The following is a 19,575-nucleotide window of genomic DNA, read 5'->3' on the forward strand; positions in this document are numbered from 1 at the left end:
AAGGAATGGCTACCCACTCCAGTACTCTGGCCTGGAGAATTCGGACATCTCTCAGATCAAAGAGTTCTGTGACATACTCTTGGTCTGATTTCAGGCGTGAACGTGAAAGTTGCTCAGTCATGTCTGACTCTTTTCGACCCCATGGAATAGTCCACGGAGTTCTCCAGGCCAGAATACTGGAGAGGGTAGCCACTCCCTTCTCCAGGGGATCTTCCCAACCCAGGGATCAAACCCAGGTCTCCCGCATTGCAGGCGGATTCTTTACCAGCTGAGCCACCAGGGATGTCAAATCTTCATCCTATCCCAGTGATGAAAACTCCATGCTGAAAAGTGTTGGTCTGTTTCATGGCAGTTTTCCAAGTGCCAGAAAAAAGTGAAACTGCCTACCATCTTATAATCTTACAAGGATGAGTTGTCTCTACCCAGCTAGAGGGAGTTCTCCAAGAAGACCTCTAAGGACCCTGAACACCTGGGAGGCACTTACACACAGCACCAAAAAGAAGAGATGAGAAGGCAAGGCAAGGGAGCAGAAGGGAGCCAAACCTAAACCAAAACCTACAGGAAGCATTTTAAATGACCTTCTAAACCAAAACCGATTTCCTGTAAGACGAGCTCCACATTCTAGATTCACAACCCTGGTTGGCAGCAACCAACTTTCTCATATCACCTCTGCAGGTAACAAAGGACGTCAAAAATCAAATGACATTTCCTTTGGCTTAAATTTTTAAAAGAGAAGGTGCCACAGCATCTTTTCAGAAGTAGGATGGAGACTAAAGATTACAAATTTGAAACTCCAGGAAAGAAGGGAGGAAGCGACAACTTGTTTAAATCCTCCAGTTCAAACTCCCCACCATTGTTCAAGTAAATGTGACCCACACTCCTATTCAGGACAGTTTCTACATATTGTGATCCAAACAAGCTTTAATGAAATCTCAAAATCTGAAATGTTAGACAAGACCTCACCTGGGACAACTGCAAACCTGCCAAGCTCCTCCTCTGCCATTTCCACCACTGCCTCCCACCCACTGCGCCTCCCTGCCCACTCCTAAGGCTTCTGTGAATGGAGGAACACCCACCACAGCTCTCTACTCCATGGTATTATCCCTTCTTAGAGTCTGGGTGTTTGAAATGGAAGCAGTTCCAGCAGAGACTTTTCCTCTCAAATACCATTCAACACTTTGCCAACAAAAGTACATATAGTCAAAGCTATGGTTTTTCCAGTAGTCATGTACAGATGTGAGAGTTGGACCATAAAGAAGGCTGAGTACTGAAGGATTGATGATTTTGAATTGTGGCAATGGAGAAGACTCCTGAGAGTCCCTTATACAGCAAGGAGATCAAGCCAGTCCATCCTAAAGGAAATCAACCCTGAATATTCATTGGAAGGTCTAATGCTAAAGCTGAAACTCCAATACTTTGGCCACCTGATACAAAGAGCAGACTCACTGGAAAAGACCCTGATGCTGGGAAAGATTGAGGGCAAGAGGAGAAGGGAGCAGCAGAGGATGAGATGGTTGGATGGCATCACTGACTCAATGGACATGACTCCGAGCAAACTCCAGGAGACAGTAAAGGACAGGGAAGCCTAGGGTGCTGAAGTCCATGGGACCGCAAAGAGTTGGACACGACTGAGTGACTGAACAACAACTAATTGGAGACATCTGAATAACCACCTGGATAATCAGCCCCAGGGACAAAAGCTGCTTAATTTTAACAAGGGCACCCAACCTACCCAGGTTTCTCTGGGTTCCAGAAGGGAGCCACAGTTACTCAGTTACCATGTTTATTAGTCTGGAGAAGTCAGGAAACACTGAATGATGCTGAGTGTTATGAAAAATACACATAGGTTTTGACGTGGTATCTAAACAACCAAAGAAACATAGCGTAATCCACTTTGATTACACAGTCCAATCTCCTGCAGAAGGCTGAAAGAATTTACCTCAAAAGAGAAAAACTTATGTCTCCATTGCCTTAAATCCTTTTGGAATGAGGCTGGGTATAAATAGACCAACCAGTCAGCCTGCCATTTAGATATAAGATGTGGGAGAGTTACTCCCCAGTCATCAGGGCCTGAGTGATCATTGCAAAGGTTTTTGGCCAGTGGTCTTGACACCCGTGGAGAATCCACCTGCCAACACAGGAGACGCAGGAGACATCCTTGGTTTAGGAAGATCCCCTGGAGAAGGCAATGGCTACCGACCCCAGTATTTTTGCCTGGGAAATCCCAGGGACAGAGGAGCCTGGTGGGCTACAGTGCATGCGGCCACGGACTTGACTGAGAAGCTGCACACATTGACACCCATGCACTGGGAACCTAGACTCCAATAAGACTTCCCAGTCCCATCTGCACAGCAGGATATTTCATTTAAAGGGGGTTTTTGGCTTTGAAAAGGAAAGAAAATGAAGCTGTGGATCTACTACAACCTTATCCTTTTACAGAGGCCCAGAGAGGTTGAGTGCTTTACCCAACGTCACACAGATAGTACGTCAAAACGGCACAAAGTTTCAGCCCAAGTTTCCAGGGTTGTTGAACACCGTTCAACACTGTTCACCGTTACTTACATTTTGAAGTAAGTTCTCTGTACTCACATGATCTAATTTTAACGGTGAAAACCCCATTGGCATCCAGGTGACCTCTAGAAAAAGAGGTGAGTGCAGACCTTACCGTAACTCCTTCCCCTTCTCTTGTCTTCTCTACCCTTCTCACATCTCAAGGAAATACCTCCCTGCCAAGCAATGACTTCATCACTCTCCTTCTCGCTAATTTGAATACTCTTGTGGGAGAGCCAAACAAAAAATGAAAATGATGAATGACTCCTTGTGCAACGCAGAAAAAATGTGGTGTTTGGGATCTCGACGTGATGGAATACCCCTCATGCAGAAACAGAACATGCTTCTGTCCAAAACAAAGATGCAGAAACGAGAGTATTTCAGAGCTCCAAGGGCGTCTGGCCAAATGGTAAGTGTGCAGAAGACTTTAAAGGGCCAGATGAAAGCAAATCAACCCTCACCTCCAGAACAGGTAAGTGTTTTATTTGAAAGAAAAACAGAAGTTTTTCTAAGTTTTTCACAAAGCCAAGTCAGGGGAGAAACAGGAGAAGGGGAGAGGGATGCTAAAAAGGGGAAAAGAAAAACATCTGCTTGATTATCCAATGCATTCACCGATTTTTACCAAGATGAGTTTTTTAACCCAGAGCTCAGCCTTCATCTTCTCATCACATACACACAGGTAAGCAGTCACACTGCAATTATCATGAACACTAAATTCTAATGATATTTAAAATCTTTTCCACACAGGAGTTAATGTTAATTCATAAACTGAATTTTGTGGGTTTTCTGTGTTTAGAGAGGTTTTTAAATTAATCACATATTTGAGGTATAAAACAATGTAAAATTAAGGTGCACATGTTAATTCACCACATTTATATACTGTAATATCCTTGCCACTGCAGCAATAATTAGCAGTTCAATCATGTGACCTAATTATCATTTCTTTTTAGTGGTTGGAATAATTAGATTCTGGTCTCTTGCAAGTCTGATGATTATAATGCAATATTGTTGTCTACATCCACTATACTGCACATAAAATCTCTACTCAGTGCAAATCTCTATCCTTAAGAAACAAACCTCCACCCTCCAGCTCCTGATAACCACTTCTTTACTGTGTTTATGAGTCTGGCTTTTTTTAAGATTCCACATACAAGTGATATCAGACAGTGCTTGTCTTCTTCTGTCTAACTGACCTCACTTGGCATAATGTCCTCAAGGTCTAGCCATACTGCTATATAATCAAGTTTTTAAAATGCTATTTTCTTGTCATACATTTCTTGCTGCATTAGAACCTCGGATCATATCCTCAATCTTCATTTTTGCTATTTCCAGAGAGGTGGCCGTCTCCATATGAGAAAAGCGCTCATCTTAGTTGACAGGCAGAGAGGAGTTTTAAACCAGCGCTTGCTGGCTGACCTGTTCCACGTCAGAAGCTGTCCCACAGGCTGTTTATGCTTCCCTTTGACCTCTGAGACATGACTGGCTCTCCTGAATGGGCATCACTACCGTTTAGCCATTTTTTTTTTACAATGAGAAGTCATGAAATTTGCCCCAGGCCAGTAGCCAGTGAAACTCCACTGCCTGTTCTGCCCTCAGTATCCCATGCTGGCCCAGGGTACAAGCTCACTCTGGATGCCCTAACATCATCTAAATGGCCCTGTTGCTAACAAATAACTCCTTTGCACTTTACAACGATAGCAGAAAACATCCCACGCATCAGAAGACTCAACTCCCTTCTAAACTACAGTCAAAACTCTTGGTTTTCTACCTAAGGTAAATCTGGACTGAGATTTTTAAGGGATCTCCATATGGTTCTCCATAGTGGCTGTACCAATTTACATTCCAACCAACCTTGTCTCCACACCCTCAACAGCATTTACTATTTCTGGATTTTTGGATGAGGGCCATTCTGGCTGGAGGGAGGTGATATTTCACTGGAGTTTGCTTTTTTTTAAAGAAATAAATTTATTTATTTTTAATTGGGGGATAATCGATTTACAATATAGTATTGGTTTCTCCCATACACCAACATATTGTTAGCTGGCTATACCCCAATACAAAGCAAATAATTTATAAGGATAAAAAAAAAATCTGGACTGAGATTAAAAAAAGAAAACTTTTGTCACATTTATTGCCTTTTCTAGCCCCAAACCTTGCTTTACCTTGTGTCATCTTTTGTGGTACTTTATTAGTGGTTTAAATATAACAAATAAGAGACATTCATACTAAATAAAATATAGTATAAAATCAAGCAATTCTGCAGAGGAACAAATATCTGAGATGTTTGAGGAAAATCAAGAGAATGAAACAGTATCAAATCCATGCATTCTGATTGACACAACAGGTCTGGAGGAAGATACAGATAATACACAAGGCAAACCCATGGGACTAATAAATACCTTCAGACTGTTCAAGTTTTGGCTCTTTTGAATTGACTATCATTTTCATATGTCACAAGAGTCAATTAAGTCAAATAATCGTAAGGATTAAGATTTAAATAAAGAGAAAGTTTGATTTAAAAACGAGAGAGTGAACTGGCTACACATGTTGTAAGGGAACCATAAAGAATCAACTATGTTTTCTCATCTTTCCAGAAAAGCTGAACTCAAACAACACATTTTTTGCAAAACAATAACCACTGAGGAGCCACTGTGCTTCTGGTACAATGAGAAAAAATTGTCAAAATCTTCAGTAAAAACTCCACCCCAAGGAAACACACATCAAGAACTCAAGTCAAGCTGACAATGATTTGCTTCACTGATGCTCACAGCACCGCCACCGGAAGAATGCATTGGTCAAAAAAGGAATCATATCTAAAATTTAAGGAATAATGAGAATTCAACAACATGAGCTATGCACTAAGAGCTTAGCAGACATTTTACATACATCTTCACCCTATGCTGGAGCTGAATGGGGGCTCCTGGAAGGGAAGTCCCACATCTACTGTATTCCCCACTGGGTCCCCGAGCCTAGTGTGGAGTCCTGCACACAGCTGGTGCTGAAGAGAAATTAGCTGAGGGGTTGAACTGGGAAAGAAAAGAGAAGTTCAAGAGCTGAGACTATTACCAGCTACTCCACATAGACAAGGAAATGGAAGCTTGAAAGGTTACTGATTTGCCTGAGGTTACTCATGCGGCAAATGGTGGACCTGCAATTCCAACCCAGGGCAGCAATATTCCACATTAAGCTCTAAGCCCCTAGGTCAACCAAGATATTCGATCCTCAGTCATGGGAAGTGAGTAAGCACAGGAACCTAGGCAGTTTCTGGAAATACATAGGGTCTGTGCTGTGCTGTGCTGTGCTTCAGTCCAACTCTCTGTGACCCCGTGGACTGCAAACAGCCAGGCTCCTCTGTCCATGGGGATTCTCCAGGCAAGAACACTGGAGTAGGTTGCTATGCCCTCCTCCGGGGGAATCTTCCCAACCCAGGGATCGAATCCTGGTTTCCCACATTGCAGGTGGATTCTTAATCCATCTGAACCACCAAGGGACGCTCACCACAGGATCTAGGTTTACCAAAAAGTCTGGTATACCCTTGAAAGATTAAGACTGCCACCCACCACTGAGAACATGCAAAAGACTGTGCTTTGAGTTTGGAGGAGGGTCCAGGGAAAGAGCTTCCAAGCACAGCAGACTGTCCCTGAAGTGTTTCATCACTCAACAAGGTATCGGCTTGATGGTCACTTTCAGTCTCGCTTTTCTATACAGTAAAATGTGGGGACCTTTCAGGTTGTTAAACGTTGTTCAACATGGAGAGAGAGAGGCAGAAAAGTTCTAATGAAGTTCTAATGTTCTAATGAAAATGCTATCTAAATAGAACACGCTGTCATTATCACAGAATGGCAAGCATCATAAGTTTGCTCTACTGAGAAAAATAAAATCAGTTAAAAAATGTAAACTAAACATCCCAAAACACTAACAATTAACATGGAAACATTTCTGGAAAACAATAGACCATTTTATCGTTTGATTCCAGGAGTTTCGCATGTGAAAGGCTAACTTATTCAGGTGTTGAGTTGAGACCAAGAAAACAAAAGCATTTGATAGAGAATTGGCTAGAGTAACTCTTCAGTCATGACCAGCGGAGTCAAAGGCTGGAGTGTGTAAACGTTAATTTAGAAGTAAACATTAAAATGAAGGTCTCTTTAAATTCTCCAATAATTTTCACTTTAAAAGTACCAAGTTGGCCCATAAAGCAGCTCACGCTAATTTATTTCAAAGCAATCAACTTCTTAAAAACCCTTTATTTCACAATTAGGCTAACATCCCATTAATTTGGGACACTTACCAACGTATTTATCCCTTGCTCATTACCTATGTGCACATTAAGAGTACACCGATAACACAATACAGGCATTAATATGTAAAACATCAACAAAAGCCATCTGGAAAGCTAATGAATAATCAAGGGATTTCAAATTAAACTACAGAATTTTCCCTTAGAATCTTTAGGACAACACTGTCAAGTTCAATCTATTCACTTCGCCTCCAGAATCAATTTTTCAAACTTTATGACAGGTCTAATCGCTTCCACCTGTGTCTCTAGCTTGACTCTTGACTGGCATGCTACCAGCCAGGGTGGAAATGTAGACAAAGACCCCTATTAGGATCCGGCTGTTTCTCTACTGTGAGGTCACTCAGCCATTAAATTAGTTCCAGCCCAGTTTCTGTCCTCTCAGGCCTCCACTTGTGGGGAGGAGGGTGCGCAGTAGAGCGAGTTAGGGGAGCAGAGTCAGAAGAGAAGAAAGGTGGAAAGAGATGTTAGGGGCTGACTGGACACGTATGCGAAGGGCGGAAGGAGATGTTTGGGGTTGACAGGGCTCGTATGTGAAAGATGCAAGGAGATGTTAGGGCTGACTGGACACGTCTGTGAAGGGCGGAAGGAGATGTTAGGGGCTGACTCGACACGTATGCGGAAGGCGGAAGGAGATGCTAGGGACTAACTGGACACGTATGCGGAAGGCGGAAGGAGATGCTTGGGCTGATGGGACACGTATGCGGAAGGCGAAAGGAGATGTTAAGCACTGACTAGACACATATGCGGAAGGCGGAAGGAGATGCTAGGGCTAAAGGGACACGTATGCGGAAGGCGGAAGGAGATGTTAGGGGTTGTGGGCCATGTATGCAGAGCGGTGAAAACCTGCGACTGGCCCCAGACTGTGACACAAAAAACAGTATCTTTCTTAAACGATGCTGGCTCTTCTCCCCTGTGCGATTTCCCCCAAATACGTTGTAGCGACTTGAGGTTTCTCCTTGTCTTTCCCTCCGCTTGGAGAAAGTCCACCGTCTCCCATACAAGGTTTCCTCAAAGGACGCTGAAGCTAGTTCACAGAACCATTTCGGCCCTCTAAACGCCTTGGAAGTTACTGAGAGCCAGGAAGGTGGGTAGGGTATAGGATTCTGACTCCAGGATCACTCCATTCGGAGGAGCTGGGGTGCTGCTGATGCCCAGATTGCAGAACTGAGGTGAGCAAGGCCCAAGAGGGTGAGAATGCCAAGGTCACAGAGCTAGCTGGTGATGAAATCTTCAGGTCCAGTGTTTCTGTCTACTAGACAGTGAGCTTTACACGTGATACAGAAACTGCTCCAAAAACTTAACTGAACAGTCTGCTCCTCACCCAGCGCGATGTTATGTGCTGTGACCACTTCTCTCTGTCTGCCCAAACTCCCAGGCTCAGACCAAGAACAGACGCACAGACGTGTGTGCATGAACTGAGTGTGCTCTGGGAACCGCTTCCTCCAGGGCACTGTGAGGTTAGGGCAGTACACTCCCCACTTTCTCTCCCCAGTGCCTAACACAGGGCCTGGCATACAACAAGCACTCCATAAATGCTTACTCCACGTAGGATGAAGGCAAACTTGAGCGTGAAAAATCAAGGGACTTCAACAATGGTAAGAAAATAAACCTACTTATCCATGGGCGGAGGAGCCTGGTGGGCTGCAGTCCCTGGGGTCTCGAAGAGTCGGACACGACTGAGCGAATTCACTTTCACTTTTTACTTTCATGCACTGGAGAAGGAAATGGCAACCCACTCCAGTATTCTTGCCTGGAGAATCCCAGGGACAGAGGAGCCTAATGGGCTGCCGTCTATGGGGTCGCACAGAGTCGGACACGACTGAAGCGACTTAGCAGCAGCAGCAACAACAAAGAAATCTAAATTATTCTTTACAAATAAAAAACAAACAGTCCATGTGTGGCCAGTTCATCCAGGATATATACAAGGATGCAAAGAGAATCAGTATGAATGAGTTCATCTGTCTCACCACACACTGGCTTCACACCTAAGTTGTTTCAATCTCTTATCAGTGACCTATGGGTCAAATAAAAGACAACCGCACAATTACCATAATGGCTCAGTTACCCTAAGCCTGCGCTCCAAGGTCTAGTTTTCCCCTTCCTGCCTTCCCTAGGGCTGACAGTCAATCAATGCTTATCACGAGATTCCACTAAATGTGCAGCGCTCTGGACCAAACCAGGTCAGAGTCAGCACCTGGAGGCACTTGTCCAGCAGTGAGGAGGGCTGAGCACTGGCCGATCCACACCCCCTTGTCTGGGACCCCACCACCAGCAGCAGCTCACATCTTCAAACGGCTTCCCAGGTCTGCAGCCACAGGACTGACCACGGAACACAGTGAAGGTTCCCTGGTCCAGACGCAGGACTAAACCCATGGCCCTGGTGGGACTCTTCCCAACCAGCTGAGCTAACTGGTCACAAGAAAAGCTCCCAGGAAATAACTCAGGGGGGAAAAAAAGATTGTCTAAGTGAACCGAAATCAGAATTTACCCTGTGTTACCCTGACCATCAGGTAGAAAATGCATTTCGTGGTTAGATCAGATCAGATCAGATCAGCCGCTCAGTCGTGTCCGACTCTTTGCAACCCCATGAATCACAGCACGCCAGGCCTCCCTGTCCAACACCAACTCCCAGAGTTCACTGAGACTCACGTCCATCGAGTCAGTGATGCCATCCAGCCATCTCATCCTCTGTCGTCCCCTTCTCCTCTTGCCCCCAATCCCTCCCAGCATCTGAGTCTTTTCCAATGAGTCAACTCTTCGCATGAGGTAGCCAAAGCACTGGAGTTTTAGCTTTAGCATCATTCCTTCCAAAGACATCCCAGGGCTGATCTCCTTCAGAATGGACTGATTGGATCTCCGTGCAGTCCAAGGGACTCTCAAGAGTCTTCTCCAACACCACAGTTCAAAAGCATCAAATACATGTTAAAAAAAAAAAGCCTGGGGTGGGGGATTCAGGGTGAAATTAACCTCTTCCAACCCGACTTGGTTGGGTGGCTTGCCATGTCAGACTATCCGGGAAACAGCGCTCACTCTCGTGGTTTTTGCTCTTTATTACTGGAGGGCGAGTCCTCAGGGCCATCAAACACCTTGATGTTATCAGCAAGCCACTCCCACATTTCCCTCTGCTGCTCCTTGTCCTCAGAGCTCCTTCTCCTCTACAGAACCACTGGCCAAGCTTTAACTGGGGCAGGAGGTGATGGTGGTGGTGGTTCACGGCTTCAAGACCAGCCTGCTCCCCTGACAGGAGATCAAATGAAAGCTTTCGGTGCTACCTCAGTGTCACAGAAGCTTAAGCTGGGCTTGTGGTCAAAGAAGCACACACAGCCTCCAACAATCTGTCCAAAGAAAAAGGTCCAAATCCTCCTGGATTTATAATAACATAAGAAAGTTACCTCTAATGACACTGAATAAGCAGCGAAATAAAACCAGAGTTACCTGAAAATAACTGTTTCCAACTATGATTTTAACTTTTGCAAGCAATGGGGCCATCATGATGTATTATACTACTTAAAGGCCTTCTGCTAAATTTTTAGCAGCCTGACAAACAGTAAGTACAAACGGAAGTTAGAAAGACTTCTAACTGCCCTCTAATATCTGCCTTCCTCTCCTCCTGGTTAACAGAAACCTAATTTTCAGTAGATTCATCGATGCCAAGTACAAAGATGGCATTTATTTCCTAGTCATCCTTGGAGGTAACTATGGTCATGTTCTAGCCCTGGGAGATGAACAAAAACATCATGAGCAACTTCTGAAAGAGCCCATATATGGACACGCCCCAACTTACACTCTCCTTTGCTAACCAGGTAAAATGAGAGAGAATATAAAAGCTTGGGTTACCTCTTGGCACCCACCCTAGGAAGGTACCCACAAGCCCTCTTGGTAACACACTGCCCACTGCCCAAACCCAGCAACCATAATCTCAATGTTTCAAGATTGCCCCGATACAAAAATACTCTTCACTATTGTCCACAAAAATGGTCTGGAAGTGCCAATGTTTTTCTATCTGAATTTCACCCAAATATTTTTTGTTAAATATTGTCTGATTTTTTATTTGGCAGATATGATTAGAATGGGTCACCTTTTTGATATAATAGTGTACACTAGAGTAACAAAAGATTATCACAGAGTTTGTACAAGCAAGTAATAATCACTCCGTACAAATACAGGCTTTTTCGTCTCTATGGGAACACCAAGGATTGGGGAGTGGAGGCAGGAGACGATGGCAACACTGAAAGAAAAAAAAACAATACAAAACAACCCGGGAGACAAGACCTATTCATTGCCATTGCTCATATTCCCCTTTCAACTTTGTCTCCTCACTGCTAGGTCCCCTATAGTAACGCTGTTTCTACATCCTGTACATACACTAAAATTGCCGTTTCCATGACTGAGCATGAGAGTCACGAAATCCTAAAATTATCTCATCACCTTATATCAACATACTAGCAAATTCCAGAAATTATTGTTCAGAAGAAAAGCCAAAATATTTCCATACGTTCCATATGCTGAATTATATATCTGCCTAATTATGCGGTTCCACAGGTGAAAGTGCCCAGAAACCATGAATGGGGTGGGGGATTTTGCAGTCTTAACATTCCTCAAATTTTAGTCCCATGTTGAAGGAAGATGCTTTTCTTATTTATGCCCTCTATAACCCTACTTTTTAAACTATCTATCTCAACATAAAAGTATTAATTAATAGAGACTAATTTGGAGTTTAAAATGAACCTTTCATCTGTTTCCCATTGTTTAACCTTTAATCAAAGTCCATGAAACAGAAGAAATAAGAAGGAAAACTTGAAATAAGACTGAATTTCCAACATCCCAATGGGATTACAGAGTGCTTTAAAAACGCATTGGATAGCAACATACCAAAACAGGTAAGTACAAAGCTCCTGTTTATTTCAACTGAACACAGCTTACATGTTCAAATTTGCTATGCTAATACTCTGCAAACATCTTAAACTGGTTATAACATCTCAACACTGGTTACAACAGAGTAAAATGGCAACATGAACAATAGCGCCTCCTGTCAAACACCTTTTTTTCATAATATTCTTTTTCCCAAAGACATTATGAACAGTCAGATTAAAGGAAGACAGACACAAGGCACAGAAGTCCCTCATTCTTTAAAACACAGATCTCTGACCCAAGAATTTTAATTTCTCTATCTACAGATGGGTGTATTGCTAGTGGTATATTAAAGAGTTATCACTCTAATCTTCATGATTAAGTTATGAATAAGCTATTACTTTAAGCATAGCATTAGGTTATTGCTCTAAATCTTCCTCCCTCTCCCTGAGCACTGGTTGCAGAGAACCATCAAGATACCTGGGGTCCTCCAAGCAAATATAGAAACCAGCCTAGCCAGGACTTACCCGTCCAGAAGATTCATTGTAGTGGGTGTCACTTCGGCAAACAGAATGACTTTCCCAAGTTTCTTTGTCTTCAGGTTTTGTCGGTAAATCTCGAAGTCAAAGTTTTCTGATGAGAAGGACTCTGTGTCAGTCACCACGGGTAGGGCGGATGGGGTGATTTCTATTTCAGATGTATAGGATGAAATGAATTTCAGGGAGAGTTTGCTCGATCTTATTACTCCTTCAGGACCCACATGTTTCCCCAGCCACTGCACAAGAGGATCCCGGATTTCCTGTGCCATAAAGAAAGAAGTGGGAAGGTCGTAATTTGGCATTACATTAGATGATGGTAGCTTTCCCTTAAAATGCCACTTTGGTAAGAGAAGTACTTCCTAATTCATGACCAATAAAAGCTAGGTTAACATATTCTGAACATAAAAACTATCATACAATAGACAATGAGTACACTAAGTATGGACTTCCTGTTGGCTCAGTGGGAAAGAATCCGCCTGCCAGTGCAAGAGATTTGGGTTCAATCCCTGGGTGGGGGAGATCCCCTGGAGAAGGAAATGCCAACCCACTCCAGTATTCTTGCCTGGAGAATTCCATGGACAGAGGAGCCTGGCGGGCTACAGTCCATGAGGTCACAAAAGAGTCAGACATGACTTAGCAAGTAAACAACACTAAGTATACCTATATTATAAAAATATGAACTGGTTCAGAAAGCAAGATCCAGGGAAATAGGCACATTTCTATCCTACACTAGATCCTAAATTCTCAAAAGTCCTTCCTTTCCACTTTTAGAGTTCATTAGTGATCCTCTAGGCCTCTACGGATCAGTTTTCATTCCAATCCCAAAGAAAGGCAATGCCAAAGAATGCTCAAACTACCACACAATTGCACTCATCTCACACGCTAGGAAAGTAATGCTCAAAATTCTCCAAGCCAGGCTTCAGCAATACATGAACCGTGAACTTCCTGATGTTCAAGCTGATTTTAGAGAAGGCAGAGGAACCAGAGATCAAATTGCCAACATCTGCTGGATCATGGAAAAAGCAAGAGAGTTCCAGAAAAACATCTATTTCTGCTTTATTGACTATGCCAAAGCCTTTGACTGTGTGGATCACAATCAACTGTGGAAAATTCTGAAACAGTTGGGAATACCAGACCACCTGACCTGCCTCTGGAGAAATCTGTATGCAGGTCAGGAAGCAACAGTTAGAACTGGACATGGAACAACAGACTGGCTCCAAATAGGAAAAGGAGTACATCAAGGCTGTATATTGTCACCCTGCTTATTTAACTTACATGCAGAGTACATCATGAGGAACGCTGGACTGGAAGAAGCACAAGCTGGAATCAAGATTGCCAGGAGAAATATCAATAACCTCAGATATGCAGATGACACCACCCTTATGGCAGAAAGTGAAGAGGAACTCAAATCCTCCTGATGAGAGTGAAAGTGGAGAGTGAAAAAGTTGGCTTCAAGCTCAACATTCAGAAAACGAAGATCATGGCATCTGGTCCCATCACTTCATGGGAAATAGATGGGGAAACAGTAGAAACAGTGTCAGACTTTATTTTTCTGGGCTCCAAAATCACTGCAGATGGTGACTGCAGCCATGAAATTAAAAGACGCTTACTCCTTGGAAGGAAAGTTATGACCAACCTAGATAGCATATTGAAAAGCAGAGACATTACTTTGCCAACAAAGGTCCGTTTGGTCAAGGCTATGGTTTTTCCTGTGGTCATGTATGGATATGAGAGTTGGACTGTGAAGAAGGCTGAGCATCAAAGAATTGATGCTTTTGAACTGTGGTGTTGGAGAAGACTCTTGAGAGTCCCTTGGACTGCAAGGAGATCCAACCAGTCCATTCTGAAGGAGATCAGCCCTGGGATTTCTTTGGAAGGAATGATGCTAAAGCTGAAACTCCAGTACTTTGGCCACCTCATGCGAAGAGTTGACTCATTGGAAAAGACTCGGATGCTGGGAGGGATTGGGGGCAGGACGAGAAGGGGACGACAGAGGATGAGATGGCTAGATGGCATCACTGACTCAATGGACGTGAGTCCGAGTGAACTCCGGGAGTTGGTGATGGACAGGGAGGCCTGGCGTGCTGCGATTCATGGGGTCGCAAAGAGTCGGACACGACTGAGTGACTGAACTGAACTGAGGCCTCTATGCATTTTACAGAAAGTTTTTAACCTTATACTTCCACCCCTCAAAGAAATTCATTATCTGGGAAAATAAAGCCTAGGTGAAAAGTCACAGGAGACAAAGTACTAAGATACTAGAGCATTCCCTCTCGGCCTCTGCAGGACCTCCACCTCGTCTCATAGACAAGCTGACCACCACCAGCCACTGACAGGTCACCAACAGTGAAAGGAATGGGGTACCCAAGATGCTTTCGCTTTACTCCAAATGCAGTCCACGGAGGGGAAGACAGAAGTCCAGTACTTACAACCTAACCTAGTACTGAACTCTCTATCCTACCTCCCAAGAAGCTGCAACTTCCTCTTGGACCCTGGGAGATCTGGGGACGCCCCCTAGGGTGGAGCATCAGGGGGTTCAGGTGGGGAAGTCAGCATCCCAAGGGGCTAGCACAAAACATATTAAAATCTGTTACAGGAAGTGCTGATCTGAACTCCTGGGCCCTCTTCACACAAATGCCAGGCACTTCCAAAGAGGAGACAAGGCCTTCTGTTAGCACCCGGGGTCTGTCCCAAAGCTCTACATGCCTAAGAGAAGCACCTTCAAAGATGAAATTTCATTTAACTAAATTCACTTGATGAACCTTTAAAACTCAGTTCCTCTTTGCAGAAAACACAGAGGCTAGAGGAACAAGTTAAATGGCTTCAGAAGGAAGTGATCAGAAGAAATCCAGAGGGCGAGACATTTTATAGCACAAGAATCTTCAAGTGTGTGTGTGTGAAAACAAATCTGAATTTGCTTCAACACATTCAACAGCTGGATGTTATAAGGGCACCGCACAAGCTAAAGATACATCAGTGGATAGGTTAAATCACGCGCACACAGAGAGAGAGAGAGAGATGTAAAGTAATCTGAAAAATAAACACTTCTTAACTAACTTGGTTTTCATTAATTCAAGCAGGGAGGTAAACAGTTATTCAACAGGTGTAGGTAATTTGATTCCTCTCTATTCAAAGTCAATGAAAGTCAAACCAAAAAGAAACAGCCAGCAGCAGGTAGAACCTTCAGAACAGGAAGAAAGCAGGGAACCAGCTCTGGAGCAAATTATCCGATTGGCCATCTACACATCATTCATCTAATAAACTGTTTTTGAAAGCAACACATAGAGATGTACAAATATGCAAAAGAAATTAAAATTGGAGTAGGCAAGGTACAGGAGGTTTTTATGTTTAATTTTATACTTCTTTCATATAATCTTTCAGGACTTAATCAGGGCAAAGTAAGTTACTCAGAAAAAAAGAGAATCTAAAAAGATACAAAATGAGGTGAGGAACCTCTTAAGAAATATACCTATATACCATCTATAATTCTCCTAAATATTTATATTCACTATAGTCAAATGCAACTTGTAGCCATCGAGTAAAACTAAGTACACAAGGGTAGTATTTAGGCTACCCCCCACCCCCATTGTCCCTGGACAAGAGATACAATTCTGGTCACAAGAAGTATCAAAGTTACTACCTGTTTGAAGGAATTCCGCCTGCTATATGCTATAAAAGGACATATGTTACAATGATGACTTAAGAGCTGCAGAAGTAGCTGCTAACATATATAAGGAAAAGGAATTAATTAATGAATCTTGGCTTAACTCGACCAATGACCACTAAGAGAGAATAGAAATGCTATTGAAGAAAAAAGTTTGGATCATATATATCAAGGCAAATGGGCAGACATGAGTAGTATTAACAATCCTCTACCCCCCAAATCTACCTAAATCTTTAAACACAACTACCAGAGAGCGCAAAAATGTCACCACTTTCAGGAAGACTGACCCACAGCCTGACTAGTTTAGGACTACCCTTCATAAACGTAATGACTTTATAGCACTTTTCAAACTGTAATTCCATAGTTCATACAACTATTTACTCAATGTCCCACTGTTTTGCTAGAATAGAACATAAGCTCCATAAAGACAACAAATGTGTGTTTCTGTCTTGCTCCCAACTGTATCCATGGCACCTGGTACCAAGTGGATATTGCATGCTTAATAAGCATTCATTGTATAAATGCACATTAAATTCCATACCAAAATAAAGTCCCACAAGTAACAGACATAAATAGGTATATCAAAGAGGGAAAACCCAGAAAAGGCAATGATAAGAGATGGCCTTGAAATGGATATAATATGCATCAAAAAGAAATGTGAAATTGTTAAATCAGTTCTGTTGAAAATAAAACAACTGCTATCAAATTCCACCCCAATGAAATTCATGAAAACCTTCTAATTAATGTTATTTTTTTAACATTTGAACTTCAAGAATTCAGTATTTACTTTTCTCTAAGATTTCAGGCTAATTAAATACAATTTAAGTGGAACCAAAAACAACGTTTTATAGTCACATAAATGCTGGCCCCTTTGAATTCACCACAGCACTAGGAAAACACTAGCTATTCTCAAGGAAGGTGAATGTGCCTCTGTTTCCTACTGGGACATGTCGCACACAATACAAAAACCCCAAGAAATCCCCCCCAAAAAAGTACTAGAACTAGTACCTTGGTTTTCAGCAAGGTTGCAAAATACAAGGTCAATATAAAAACTGGGTTTATTTCTAGCCATGAATATCTGAAGCCTAAATTTTATTTAAACATCATTTTCAATGGCATCAATAGATGTGAAACATTTAGGAATAAATTAAAATATATGCCAGACCTGTACACTGCAAACTATGAAACACTGAAAACTTAAAGAAGTCCTAAATAACTGAAGAGATATACTATGTTCATGGATTAGAACACTCAATATTAAGCATCAATTCTTCTCCAATTTGATCTACAGATTTGATGCAATTCCCATCAAAGTCCTAGCAAGCTTTCTTTTGTAGACATTGATAAGCTATTTCTAAAACTTAAACAGAAAAAGAATAGGCCTAGAATGGCCAAAACAATTTGGGGAAGAAAAAAGAAGATTTCCATTATCTGACTTCAAGACATAAAGCTACAGTAATCAAGACATTGGCTTGGTGGTGGTAGTGGTGGTTTAGAAACTAAGTCATGTCCAACTCTTGTGACCCCATGGACCATATCGGGCTCTTCTATCCATGAGATTTGCCAGGCAAGAACACTGGAATGGGTTGCCATTTCCTTCTCCAGGGAAAATTCCCGACCAGGGATCATAGGTGGCTTCTTTACCACTGAATCACCAGGGAAGCCCACTGTATTGGCTTACAGATAGACTGCTGCTGCTAAGTCACTTCAGTCATGTCCGACTCTGTGCGACCCCATAGACGGCAGCCCACCAGGCTCCCCCGTCCCTGGGATTCTTCAGGCAAGAACACGGGAGAGGGTTGCTATTTCCTTCTCCAATGCATGAAAGTGAAAAGTGAAAGTGAAGTCGCTCAGTTGTGTCCGACTCTCAGCGACCCCATGAACTGCAATCTTCCGGGCTCCTCCATCCATGGGATTTTCTAGGCAAGAGTACTGGAGTGGGGTGCCATTGCCTTCTCCGTACAGATAGACATACATTACTAAAAACAGAATAAAGTCCAGAAATAAGGCCACACATGTATGTTCAATTGATTTTCAACAAGGTAATTCACCTGAAAAAGAATCATCTTTTCAATACATGGTGCTAAAACAAGGGAACATATGCAAAAAAAAAAAAGAAAACCACCAAAATTTAATCCTTACAGTATACTAAAATTAACTTGACATGAATCATAGACCTATATGTAAGCAGGTCCAAATGTAATGCTATAAAATGAATAAAATAGAGGAGGAAATTTTCTGATCTTAGAATAGGTATTAATAAATCTTTTCTCTAAATGAAAGGAGTATGAACTCTCAAAGAAAAAAAGAACTAGACTTTATAAAAATTAAGAACCCTAAGAACTGCTGCCATTCAAGGATTAATGTTAAGAAAAATGAAAAGACAATAAACTGAGAGTAACTATTCTTAATACACATATCTGACAAAGGACTTGTATCCAGAATGCAAAACAACAACAACAAAAAGAAACACTTAAAAAAATGATTTTATTTATTTTTGGCTGTGTCGAGTGGGGGCTACTCTGGTTGCGCTGCTCAGCCCCTCACTGTGGCGGCTTCTCTTGTGAAGCACGGGCTCTGGGGCATGTGGGCTCAGCAGCTGCGGCTCCCAGGCTCTAGAGCACAGGGGTAGTACTAGAGGCGCATGGGCGTGCCTGCTCCTCGGCATGTGGCATCTTCCCAGATCAGGGATCGAACCTGTGTCTCCTGCATTGGCATGTAGATTCTTTATCACTGAGACACCAGGAAAGCCCTCCAAAAGCACTCTTAAACATAATTATAAGAAAACAATTCAACTTAGAACAGCAGCAAAAAGATTTGAAAAGACATTACCCAAAAGAAAATATCAGATGGCCAAAAAGCACATTAAAAGTGCTCGGCATCGTTTATCACCAGGGAAATACAAAGTAAAACCATGGGATACCTCTACACACCCATTAGAATGGTTAAATTTCTTAGTTCTGACAGTATCTAGTGTTGGCAAAGATGTGAAGTAACTGAAACTCTCATACATTACTGATGGGAAAATAAAATGGTACAACAATTTTGGAATGCAATTTGGCAGTTTATCAAATTAAACATACACATGCCATATGATCCAGAAATTCGATTCCTAGGAAATTAACCAAGAGAAATGAAAACACACATCAACGCAAAGACTTGTGTGTGAATGGCCATAGAACCTTTACTCATAATAGCAAAAAAAAAAAAAAAATGAAAACAACCCAATGTCCACTAACAGGAAAACAGATAAATAAGTCACAGCAGATCTATACATTGGAACACTACTCAGCAATAAAAATGACCTACTCAGGCAACAAAATGGATGAATCTCAAAAACATAAGTCTGATTACAATTAAAATTAAAAAAGACAAAAGAGTATGTATTGTGTGATTCAACTTATGTGAAGTACTGGAAAGGACCAATCTAATTGATAATGATAGAAAGCAGATGAGTGATTGCCCAAGGATGAGCATGGGGGTGGGAGAGTAGATGAGAACCGAATGAGAAACAGAACAAGAGAATTTTGTGGGATTCTGGAAATGTTCAACGACAGTTACTCCAGCATGTATGTATATCAAATCCTACACACAAATAAGTACATTTCCTTGAATATCGGCCACACCCAGCAACATCCTTAGGCAACACTAAACAGCAACTAAAATCCACAAGA

The 19,575-nt window shown here is 42.3% G+C and overlaps 1 protein-coding gene across 3 annotated transcripts in view; it reads right to left on the reverse strand.

Annotated features, from left to right (window-relative positions):
* The window catches only part of HLCS (holocarboxylase synthetase), a 213,647-nt gene that overhangs the window by 120,102 nt on the left and 73,970 nt on the right, over positions 1 to 19,575 (reverse strand). For all 3 annotated transcript variants that reach the window (XM_055569923.1, XM_055569922.1, XM_055569924.1), the window contains one exon: positions 12,226 to 12,497. In XM_055569923.1, the coding sequence (XP_055425898.1) occupies positions 12,226 to 12,497 (272 nt within the window). The remainder of the gene's footprint in view (positions 1 to 12,225; positions 12,498 to 19,575) is intronic.

This window comes from Bubalus kerabau, chromosome 2, assembly GCF_029407905.1.
Source record: "Bubalus kerabau isolate K-KA32 ecotype Philippines breed swamp buffalo chromosome 2, PCC_UOA_SB_1v2, whole genome shotgun sequence".
Lineage (NCBI taxonomy): Eukaryota > Metazoa > Chordata > Mammalia > Artiodactyla > Bovidae > Bubalus > Bubalus kerabau.